Raw genomic sequence first — 11,650 nt, 5'->3', positions numbered from 1 at the left:
CCGCCCCTACTTTCTGACTTTTGTTGGGCCCTGAGTGGCTTCAGGATGAGGGTTCATAGATCAGATGACCACTTTGCCAATCTCTGTCAGCCTCTTTCCTGAGTCTCTGTAGGGCTCTTTCATAAGCAAAGTGGCCAAGACATGAATTTTCCTCCGTGAAGCTTTGCCAGCTATGTCACTGATGCATGCCCACTTCACTGGCAGCAGTAGCTGCTGAGCCTCTAATGTGGTACAGTGTCCTAGGAAGGCCAGCCAAATACCTGGTCACCTGAGGATTACACTGGACCTCTTTCGCCGTGGATTGGGCAATGAGTTTTTCCTTCTGAGAATAAGTAACTCTGGGCTTGGTATTTACTTTTCTTGCCCTTTGCACTTCTGCCAACAGCAACATCTGTGTATGCACTGAATGGGCCTATTCACCACCATGTTCACCCGTACAATGTTGCTTCTGATCAAGGAACTCAGTTTATTAGGACATGATGTGTGTGGGTGGGGTGTCCATGTACCCCAACCTAGAACAGAAGCACAGCCTGTTTGAGACTGGGTTACAGTGTCAGGTTAGAGACAACATCTTTGGGGCCAGGGTGCTGTCCTACAGGAGGAGTAAACACTCAGACCCAGTGGCACACACACACGATGCCAGGTTACATAGCCCTGGGAACTCAAGAGTGCCGTTCCATAAGACAACACCCATTGAGTCAGTCTTCAAATGTTTGCTTCCTGTTCCTGCCACCCTGAACTTTGCTACCGAAGGGTTCTAGTGCCTGAAGGGGGACTGCTTCCACTATAGGGCACAACGCAGTAAGTTATGTAAGTGGAGACCATCTCTGGACCATTTGGTGTACTACCGGATCAGGCTAGAAGAAAAGACTGATTTAGGCAGGAAAGGCAAATAGACGTTGCTACACTTGGGACCAAGGAGGCGTGTTAATGGGATATCCCTGGGAGCCTCAAATTTATACCATATCCTGACTCCCCATCAGTCCCCAGCCCCTCTCCTTAGGCAAGGCCTGACGCTGAGCGAGCTGACATGCCCTGGGTTTTGCCGGGCACAGAATGACAAGGAAGGTCTGGGACCCCCTCCCTTGGCAGGGGCACAAAAGTGTGTATACAGGCTCTATCTACATCCCTCCTCCATATCTCCGTCCTCCACCCCCCAGACTTCGGCGGACCCGCCCGCCTTCAGGTCCTCTCTCCAGCCCCTCCCCCCTCCTGCGCTGGGCGCGGAGGCCACTTCGGACCCGTTTCCTTAACTACTCGCTTGGCCCCCACCCCGGAACTTGGCCGCAAAGCTGCCTCAGTCGTGTTCCGGTAAGGTACCCAGCGGCTACAGCGAGGGAAGCTCGGGATTAGTTCTGCGGCGCGGAGCATCCGCAGCCGCCTCGAGGCCCCGCCCAGCAGCAGCCGCAGGAAGGCCGCACCCGGCACCACCGCAGACCTCGGTGAGTGAGCGCCGCCAGAGGGAGGGTTCCAGGCGTCCTGGGTCCCCGCCCCGGCCATGCCTGGGGACCCGGCATCGCGACCTTCAACTCCCCCCCTTTTTCTTTTTTTTTTTGGCTTGGCTTGGTCAGCCGGTTTTAGGGCCGCGGAGGCGCCCCTAAAACAAACCCTGCAGCCCTTCCCGGTTCTGGCGCCTCAGCCCTTTGGACGTCCTCCCTCCCGCAAGAAGCAGGAATCCCAAGCCCCCAGCCCGTGTCCCGTCCTTGTTAAGAGTCCCTTCCTCTGACCAGGAGCTAGGAATGCAGGCCAAAAATATATCTCCCTTCCAGACCCAGGAGGCTTGGCTTGCAACCACTTCTGCTCTGAAAACCCAGAAGTCGGCTTTGATTGCTCTTTTGAACCAAGGAACTGGGTAGCTTAGGCATCGTGTGCCCCCAACTTCTACCGCGCTAGGTTCCGGAAAATTTGCTAATAACGTCCCTCCCCCATGGATTATTATATCTGAGACCCCAGAGTCTGTCCTGACCCGGTAATCCCTTACACCGAGGGTCCCAGTATAAATAGGGATTAAGGGACTATTTGCTTCTTCTTCAAGATTCTTAAATACAGAAATTCAGCTTTTGTTTGGGGGGGGGTGAGGAGGGGACTAGGGGTCAAGGAATCGTAGCCCTGAACCTTCCATATCTCATGCATCGGCATCCTAATTTTGTTCTTTTTCAGGAACCCAAGAGACAGAGACACTAGGCCTCAAACCGCATTAAACTGAGGGGCCCGGTCCCCCGATCTGCTGCGACTCAGGTGTCTAAGGTTTCATCCATCATGGCGGGGGGATGGGAGAAGGGAGCGGAGCAGACAAGGGGGGAGGGGGCAGGGAGAAGGAAAATTGAGTGAGGTGAGACCAGGGGTTGGGACCTGAGCTTGGGGGGCTCGGTCCTAAACAAACTGTAAACAAGCGGGTTTCTGTGGCAACGGTGTTCCTGGCATTCCCTGGAGACTTCTCTAGGGCTGTGTTGGGGAGGGCAGCCCCCAGGAGTCCCCACTCCGCCAGCTGTTGTGTCTTCCTGTTTTGTCACCACGGCAACAGTGATCTCAGCCCTCCACACACACCCACCCCCGCGGGGCGGGAGATCCACCAAATGGAGAGGAGTGGTCTGAATCGGTCCCGCCCGGAGGCGGGACTAGGGTAGCCCAGGCTCGGGGAAGTCCCTTTCCTCTGCCCAGCCCCGCCCGGGCCCCGGCCCGACCCTGGCCCCGCCCACTCGCCACACCCAGCCCGCAGACCCTTACAGTCCACCTCTGTGGTCTTTGCTTCAGCCGCAGTCGTCACAGGCTGGTTGAGGTGAGGCTGCTGGGAACTCAGAGAGTGGGAGCAGCTAGCTGTCCACGGTCTTTGCGTTTAGAGGGAGGAATCGGCTGGGATTCAGAACGTCTCGGTCCCTGAAAAGACTGATGCTGGGCCAGGATTCTTGGGTTCTGGAAAGGACATGGACTCATGCAGGTCGTACGTCTGAAAGGATGGGATGGGACCTGGACCTCTGGGTCCTAGGAAAGATTGGGCTGGAGGCCGGGGCAACTGGGACAGAGGGAAGAGTGTCTAGGGGCCTGGGCTCTTAAGTCCAGAGAGAGGACATGAGTGGAGACCCCCAAGTCTGAGGGTGGAGGGGGCTGGGGTCCTGGACCCCTGGGTCTGAGGGAGGAGGGGCTGGGGACTGGGATCCCCTAGATCTGAGGGGGGGAGGGACTGGGAGCCGGGACCCCCTGGGTCCTAGGGTGTATGGGTCTAAGGAGGCAAGAATCTGGTAGGTGTAGTAGGTTCTTTAGGACGGAGAGCTTGGAGTTAGGAGGCCTGGGTTTGGGTAAGAGAATGGCTGGAGTTCAGAAAGACCGGACCCCCTCCCCATCCAGGTGACAGAATCGGAACTTTGGGATCCCTGCAAGCCCAGGGGCGGGGGTAAGATGCAGCGCCCGTGCTCCTAAAATGCAGGCGGTGCTGGGAAGCCAGGAGAGGACAAGGCTGAGCCCAGCATCCCCGGTGCTAAGAACCGAGGCTAGAGTTCGCGGTCCGGATTCCTAAGTCTGCTGAGTGATGGGTGTGGCGTTTGTAGCAGAGTTGGGGGGCACCGCCGAGCTGGTTGTGGGTGTGGCGCAAGGAGTCTGCTGCTGGGTGAGGAGGTCTGAAGGGGTGTTTCTTCTTTCTCCTTCTGTCTCCGGCTGTGCATTCCTGAGCTCTGACCTCAGGCAACTGCTGGAGCTCTAAGGGCGGGGACAGAATTCTGCCTCGCCAGGGGTCCTCCTCCCGGAGCTTGTCAGGCCGCACCCGGTCCCCACCCCTGCTGACCCACCTTCCGCGGCGAGCTGAGCAAGTCGCGTCCCTCTCTTCCCCTTCCCTTCTGTGGCAGCAGCCCGCCTTCCAGAGAACAGGGGGCTGGGCTAGTCCCGACTTCCTCCTAACGGGTCTTGGGAAGAGGTGTGGGGGAGCGGGAGGTGTCCCACGTGGTGTGGCACCTCCCAGGTGCTCAGAACTCGGCAGCGGGCTATTGGTCTCGGGTTTGGACTCCAGCTCCGCGCGCAGCGTCCAGCCTGGTCTGGAGCCAGAGCCCCGAGAATCCGGAGTCCCAGGCCCCTCCTCTCTTAGAGACACTCTTGGAGGGGTCCAAGCTCACCAGCCTTTATAGGGACCCAGAAATGCACCAGTCATTATAGGGACCCAGCCCTCTCCTTCTAAGACCTGGGCGTTTGTGTCCCTGGTCCCTTCTCCCGAAATCCAGGAGAGGACCGGAGGTCCAGGCACCGCCTTCTGGTCTCGGCCGTTTTCCAGATGGCTGAGCTGACTTGAAGCCCTTATAAGGTGTGGAGCCGCTGGGCTTGGCTGGGCAGCCCGCCCCCGCTAGCCACCGCCCGGTTTCTTTCGCCCGCCGGCCACAGGCCGCGGGCTTCCCTGCCTAGCCGGGTTAAGATCACACACGCGCCCACGCCTGCCCACAGGGCGTGAACTTTGGCCCGCTTCCTCCCCCGCGCCGGCCCACACAGTTAGTGGAAGCGGAGGAAGGAGGAGGGGCGGTGCCTCTCTGAGGTCACGGTCCCGGCCCCTTCCGCGCTCCTTGCCTAGTGTCTGCCCCGGCGGGGAGGTGCGCCCGGCCGCTGGGCCTAACAGCGTGGCTGGCGGGTTTCGTGGGTCCCGGGAGAGAGGAGCCCGATATAGGTGGCCGCTGACGTCCTATCTCCCCGTCAGGTGCTCTTACCAGCCTTATCCAGGTGTGGGACTTAGTCCGTGTCCACAGCCAGATCTTTCTCCGTGGGTTCCTCCGCTAAGGCCGCTGGTGAGTGGAACCCTGAGTCTGAGGGAAGAGGGGCCAGGGTTCGGAGCCCTGAATCCAAAGGGATTTGAGGACAGAAGAACCGCACCCTTGGGCCTGAGGGAGGAGGTGTTGGGAACCAGGATTCCTAGATCTTGAGAGAAGGGCCTGGAAGCTTGGGTTCCAAGGAAGAGGATCACAGATATTGGTATATGAGGAAGAGTGTCCAGGAGCTGGGCCCCTGTGCCTCTGGGACCTGCTGTCCTGGGACCGCTGGCCTGGAAGAGGTTAAAACCTGTGATAGTGCTCCTTCACTGGAAGGAGGAAGTGTTATTTCCTCCTGGCTGAGGGAGGCCTGCCTGAATATTTTAGTGGTGACAGCTGAGAGGTTAGAGATTTTGCAGCCTGAGGAATGATCTGGGTACCTTGTCCCTAAGAGGCTGGGCATTTCCATCCCTGAGGGTCTGTAGGACAAGGAGGTGAAAGCTGTGGGTTTTTGAAGAAGGGAAGAAGGGCATTAGTCAGGGGCATCTGGTGTACTCACGGCCCAGGGCCTGGTGTCCAGAGGTGTCTGACCTTGCATAATGGGACCTGGAAACCTAGAGACTGCTCTGGAGGGGTCAGGGCACTGGATTGTCAGGAATCTGGGGAGTTGAGTTTTCCAGAAGTTGGGGAACCAGCTAGCTTGGTTCTGAGGCGGGTGGGGGAGGAAGAAACTACTAAGCTTTTACTCCCTACTCTGGCAGGGAGTTAGATTGAGTTGTAGATTCCCAATCTCTGTGCAGGGAGGTAGGAAGAGGATGGGGCTGCTGACGGTTGAGACCCAGTTCCTGCAGGGAGGGGAGAGCCTTGGTTTTCCAGGGCTGGGAGCTCTGTGAGAGAAGGCAGATGGGGAGGTTGGAACTCTGACCGGATGTGGGTCCCTGAGAGTGTAAGCACTCAAGATTGGATTCGTGGTTGTTTAGAGGCTGGAATGTCTAGATCACTGTTAGTTGTAGGGGAGAAGTTTGTTCACAGGGGCTGGGGTGCAACTCTCTGGATACCCAAAGGGAGAAAGTTGAGAGATGGGGTTTTCCACACAACACTAGGGTGCTATTGGGAGATTGAAAGCAGGGAGGATGCTCAGACCAGAATCTTGAGTGAATGGGTTTCAAAAAGGAGGGTATCACTGGGAGTGGGGAAGAAGCAGTGCGGTTCTGCAGTGCCTAGGCCTCCAGAGAGAAATGGGTCTCTTTGGGCGGCGCCTGTGGCTCAGCGGGTAGGGTGCCGGTCCCATATGCTGGAGGTGGCGGGTTCAAACCCAGCCCCGGCCAAATTAAAAAAAAAAAAAAAAAAAAAAAGAAATGGGTCTCTTGGGTAGGAGAAAAATAGAGGCTTCAACTGCTGGATTCTACCAAGGGTGAGGGAGGAGTGAACCTGGAACTGAAGTGACCAACATATGTCAACTCAAGTGACCAACATATGTCAACATACAAGTGACAGTCCTTGTCTGCCCACGACTGTCCTGGTTTGAGAACTGAAAGCTGCTGGGTGCGGTGGCTCATGTCTGTAATCCTAGCACTCTGGGAGGTTGAGGCGGGTGGATTAATTGAGCTCAGGAGTTAGAGACCAGCCTGAGCAAAAGTGAGACTTCATCTCTACTAAAAATAGAAAAACCAGGGGGGTGCCTGTGGCTCAACGGAGTAGGGTGCTGGCCCCATATGCTGGAGGTGGCAGATTCAAACCCAGCCCCAGCCAAAAAACTGCAAAAAAGAAAGAAAGAAAGAAAAAACCAGCCAGGTGTTGTGGCAGGCACCTGAAGTCCCAGCTACTTGGAAGGCTGAAGCAAGAGAATTACTTAAGCCCAAAAGTTTGAGGTTGCTGTGATCTATGACACCATGGTTTCTACCCAGGGCAATAAAGTTATACTCTGTCTCAAAAAAATAAATAAATAAACAATCCTCCTGCTCCCCCCCACCCCCCAAAAACCGAAAGCTTCACATTCTGGGAACTCTCTACCTAGAGCCCAAATTAATTTGTCCCAAGAGGAGGTGGGGGCTTAGGAGGCCTGAATCCCCTTGTTTGGAACTTTGTGAAGACACTGTCTTTCCCTTTCCCCCCAGCCATGCCGGTGACAGTGACCCGCACAACCATCACGACCACCACGTCGTCCTCTTCGGGCCTGGGGTCCCCAGCCATCGTGGGGTCCCCTCGGGCCCTGGCACATCCCCTGGGCCTCCTCCGCTTGCTGCAGCTGCTATCCACCTGCATAGCCTTCTCACTGGTGGCCAGCGTGGATGCCTGGATAGGGCCCATGGGTAACTGGTCCATGTTCACATGGTGCTTCTGCTTTGCCGTGACCCTGGTCATCCTCATCATCGAGTTGTGTGGGCTCCAGGCCCGCTTCCCCCTGTCTTGGCGCAACTTCCCCATCACCTTTGCCTGCTACGCAGCCCTCTTCTGCCTCTCGGCCTCCATCATCTACCCAACTACCTACGTCCAGTTCATGTCTCACGGCCGTTCTCGGGACCACGCCATTGCCGCCACCTTTTTCTCCTGCATCGCTTGTGTGGCTTATGCCACTGAAGTGGCCTGGACCCGGGCACGGCCCGGCGAGATCACTGGCTACATGGCCACCGTGCCAGGGTTGCTCAAAGTGCTGGAGACCTTCGTGGCCTGCATCATCTTCGCATTCATCAGCAGTCCCTCCCTGTACCAGCAAAAACCTGCCCTGGAGTGGTGTGTGGCAGTGTATGCCATCTGCTTCATCCTGGCGGCTGTTGCTATCCTGTTGAACCTGGGGGACTGCACCAACATGTTGCCCATCCCCTTCCCTAGTTTTCTGTCAGGACTGGCCTTATTGTCTGTCCTCTTCTATGCCACTGCCCTTGTCCTCTGGCCCCTCTACCAGTTTGATGAAAGGTATAAGGGCTATCCTCAGAGGTCGAGAGATGTGACTTGCAGTAACAGGCACTCCTACTACGTGTGTGACTGGGACCGCCGACTGGCTGTGGCGATTTTGACAGCCATTAACCTTTTGGCATATATGGCTGACTTGGTGTACTCTGCCCGCCTGGTTTTTGTCAAAGTCTAAGACTCTTACAAGGGGCTCCCATTTCCCTCTTTCCAATATCTTCATCTTTCTCACCAAGGAGTTTTCTTTACTTTCCCCCCTTTTTCCTTTCCTTCCTGGTTCGTCACATACTCTCCCCTTTCTTTGATTCCTTTTTGCCCCTTTCTTGTTTTGTTTCTTGCCTTCCTGTTTTTGTTTTGTTGCCCACATCCTGTTTTGCCTGAGTTCTCTTTTCCACCTCCTCTTTTTTTTTTACCTTTTCTTCTTCTTACCTCTTTTCTGGGTTTCCTGCTGGTTTTTTCATCACCTCTTCCCATTTCCTTGGGAGCCCTGAGACTTCTTTCTCCTCTGCCCTCCACTCACCTCCAAAGGTGCTGAGCTCCGCACATCCCACACCTTTCTTTGCAGCTGTCTGTGTCACGGGCCTCCCAAGGGGCCTCATTGCCAAAGCATGCCTGCCTGCCCTAGCTGTGCCTTAGTGTGTGTGTATGTGTGCGTTTGGGGGGTTGGAGTGTGGGTAGTTTGGGATTGGGCCCTCTTTCTCCCAGTGGAGGAGGGTATGCAGTAGACCTCCCCTTTAGGTTAAAAAATCTTTGGTGGGGGTCATTAAGTTTCAGTGGGCAGGAGGCTATATGCACAGATACTGGGACCCTAGGCCCCACCTGGCAGTGCTTCGCCTTGCCTGAGATCAGTTCTAGAAGTTTTGCCAGCCTTACTAAAAACCCACTGCCTAGAGGCCGTCATAAAGGAAGCAAGAGACTGGTACCCTTCATCCCAGCTATTCTCTGTTGTATCAGAAAAAGGAGTGAGGCTGTCTGAAGTATTTGTGAGGGCAGTAATGTGGCTTTCTAGCCTCAGTGTTAAAAATAACATGTCCTGCCACAGCCCAACTTCAAGGCAATATCAGCTTGGGTTTGTTTCTTTTCTTTTTCTAGTCATGAAAGCAAAAATTACCCGGTGGGCCCCTGGTTAAAGAGAGAAGTTTCTTTTCAGTTTTTCTTTTTGGGGGGGGTGGGTGGGAAGATGGGGATTGGTGCCACCATAGCCAGAGGAATGGCCTCACATGAGTGTGGTGCACACACACGGGTATCTGTTAGTTGCTTCTTGCTGCTGCTTCTTGCTTCTTTGAAACTCACATGCATAACATGATATATATAAATGTATAAATATATATTTTATTTTTTTTAATTCCCTGGAGCTTTTGGTTTCCATCAGTTTCTGTTCATAGATGCCTTGTCCCTTCCCCATCCATAATGTTTTTTAAAAATCTCCATATAAAGATTTAAAAGAGATTTGTGCTTTCTTTATTATTGGGGAGGATTCTAGGTGAGGGGCAAGTTCGAGATTCCTCAGTCTTGTGGGAGAAGGGGATTGGGGAAAAGACGATCTTGGTCTCATCTGAAAATGTTTGCTGAGTCTGGGTCCTTCTAAATTACTTCCTCATATTAGGAGGGCTGGGTGGGATAGAAATGAACAAGATTTCTCCCTCCTTGGAGTCCCACGAGCACCTCAGAAATACACTGTCCCAATTTGAGTTCTGGAGCTTTCTTCCAAAATCATTTCTTCCAGGTTCCCCACTTCCAGGCTGAGAACCCAAGCACATGCTCTGACCTCCCCTGTCTTCTTGGCTCAGCAAACACTGTCTATTTTTCCTCCATACTATTACTATCTCCCCCTTCTCCAGGTTCTTGGTCCAGCTCAGGTCCCATTTTGTGCCCCCAGCCTTCTTGGCCATATGACCTCTAGCCCATCCTGTCCTGAAAGGGATTGGATTCTTTCAACATTCAGATCTGATCCTGCCCTCCTCCCCTGCTCAAGTCTGTCCATATCCCACTTCACCTCGTCTACAGGTACTATCAAAGCTCTTCAGGACCTGATCCTGCCAACTTTCCCACCATCAGTTCCAGCTTATCCTCAGCTCTAAGCTCTCGGACTACCCCTAGTAAATAGAAAACCTTCATAAAGGCCAGGGATGGTGGCTCACACCAGTAATCCTGGCACTGTGGGAGGCCGAGACAGTGGATTGCCAGAGCTCAGGACTTCAAGACCAGCCTGAGCAAAAGTGAGACCCCATCTCTACCAAAAAATAGGAAAAAAAAAATTCCAGGCATTGTGGCAGGCACCTGTCATCCCAGCTACTCAGGAGTCTGAGGCAAGAGGATCACTTGAGCCCAAGAGTTTGAGGTTGCTGTGAGGCATGATGATGTCATGGCACTCTTTCCCGGACTACAGAGTTAGACTGTCGCAAAACAAACAAAATCTTCATAAGATCAAATGACTTACTCCAGTGATGAATCTCACCCCAACATAAACAGAATCACAACTACATATGTAACTCTGAGAAAATTCCAAAATTCCAGAATAACACAACTTTCCTTCTGTAGCTACACCCACAACAATTGGGAAGAGATACTGCAAGGGAGGGAAGGGTCTCTCTGGAAGGACAGGAGGAGGAAGGGGCAACTAGGACACACTCCTTTAGGCGAGGAAAAGCTTTCCACCTACAAAAATCCCTGTCTTCTTAAAGGGGATCTCGGCCACCCTTCCTTCCCCTATCACATGCTTGGACCCGCTCTAGAAGGAACCAGAGAGATCACTATTGAATCCGGGCGATACGTTGGTAACTTAAGGAGAGAAGCCAAAAAATAAAAATAAAAAAAAAAATAAAAAAGGAGAGAAGCCAAGGAGGGCTGTACTGGAACTTGCTGGGAGTCAGTTGAGGGGGGCCACACCAGAACCACTCTATCCTTCGCCCTGGAGCACGACCGAAGCCTCGAGGTGGCTAGAAGGCCCATATTTGAGGAGGAGGATCCTTAGGAGAAGACTCGGATTCTCCTGCCTCCTTTTCGGCTTGGAGAGTCTCGGAACCCCGACCCGGACCCGGACCCACAAAAACAATCAAGGAGAGAGCAGGGTTGGTGTTCAGAGCCCCCTGGGCGCGGCTGCAACGCCCCGCCCATCCCCGCGGGGCATGCCGGGAGAGGAAGTTCTCGGCTGCGTCCCGAAAACAGCTGTCCGGAGGTTGGGACTACAACTCCCAGGATGCTCTGCGCCGGCAGCCCAGGGCGGACGCTGGTTGCCCCTGGTAACAGGGGTGTGTGTGTGTGTGTGTGTGTGTGTGTGTGTGTGTGTGTGTGTGTGTGTGTGTTGGGCTGACTGACTGCCTCCCGAAAGGCGGAGGGGAGGGTGGAGCGGCCAAGGGGAGGAGGGCAGGAAGAGACCTACCCCACTCCTGAGACAGAGACGCAGAGAGAGGACTCCCGAGGCAGCCTGACAAGCCGAGATCACAGAGACGTAGAGACATACGGTGGGGGGGAGGGAGGGGAGAGATAGAGAGAGATGAGAGAGAGAGAGACAGACAGACAGACAGACAGACACAGTCCCAGGGCCAAGAGAGACAAATGGAGAGGGTCAGAGAGACAGAGACAGAAAGGGGAGGGCGGAGAGAGACTGCATTACAGAGACACCGGGAGGAAGAGACAGATGCAAATATTCAGAGACCCCAGCAACACAGATTCATAGGGCCAGAGACAGAAATAGATTGAATCACAGAAGGAGACAACACCCACCGCCCCCCGCCAGAGAGAGGGAGAGAGAGAGTCATAGAGCTAGAGAAACAACTAGTGGATCAGCGAGAAAGGGACAGAGATACACAGAGCCAGTGAAGAGAGATCCTGAGTCATAAAGGGGAAGGAGAGAGATTCAAATATTCAGAGTGAGAGAACCCCCTAGCGACAGAAGGAGAAAGTGACAGAGACAGAGAGGGACAGGCACAGTGAAACAGATTGAACCGGAGAAATACAGAGGAGGAAGAGGCAAGCAAAACAGAGAGAGAGGGAGGGGGAGAGAGAGAGAGATGGGT

The 11,650-nt window shown here is 54.4% G+C and overlaps 1 protein-coding gene across 3 annotated transcripts; it reads left to right on the top strand.

Moving 5' to 3' along the window:
• The first annotated feature begins 787 nt into the window (after nucleotides 1-787).
• Nucleotides 788-9,076, top strand: MYADM (myeloid associated differentiation marker). Of its 3 annotated transcripts, XM_053606846.1 has the most exons (4): nucleotides 788-1,442; nucleotides 2,161-2,238; nucleotides 4,673-4,760; nucleotides 6,839-9,076. In XM_053606846.1, the coding sequence occupies exon 4, from the start codon at nucleotides 6,841-6,843 to the stop codon at nucleotides 7,807-7,809; it is 969 nt and encodes a 322-aa protein (XP_053462821.1). In that variant the 5' UTR covers nucleotides 788-1,442; nucleotides 2,161-2,238; nucleotides 4,673-4,760; nucleotides 6,839-6,840; the 3' UTR covers nucleotides 7,810-9,076. The 3 variants fall into 3 exon arrangements, with proteins under 3 accessions (XP_053462821.1, XP_053462820.1, XP_053462822.1); XM_053606845.1 differs by lacking the exons at nucleotides 788-1,442; nucleotides 2,161-2,238 and adding an exon at nucleotides 2,656-2,779; XM_053606847.1 differs by lacking the exons at nucleotides 788-1,442; nucleotides 2,161-2,238 and adding an exon at nucleotides 2,788-2,941.
• Nucleotides 9,077-11,650: the final 2,574 nt, after the last annotated feature.

The sequence above is a fragment of the Nycticebus coucang genome, chromosome 10, assembly GCF_027406575.1.
Source record: "Nycticebus coucang isolate mNycCou1 chromosome 10, mNycCou1.pri, whole genome shotgun sequence".
Classification (NCBI taxonomy): domain Eukaryota; kingdom Metazoa; phylum Chordata; class Mammalia; order Primates; family Lorisidae; genus Nycticebus; species Nycticebus coucang.
Note: the sequence above shows the minus strand (reverse complement) of the source record. Positions and strands in the feature narration are given on the sequence as shown.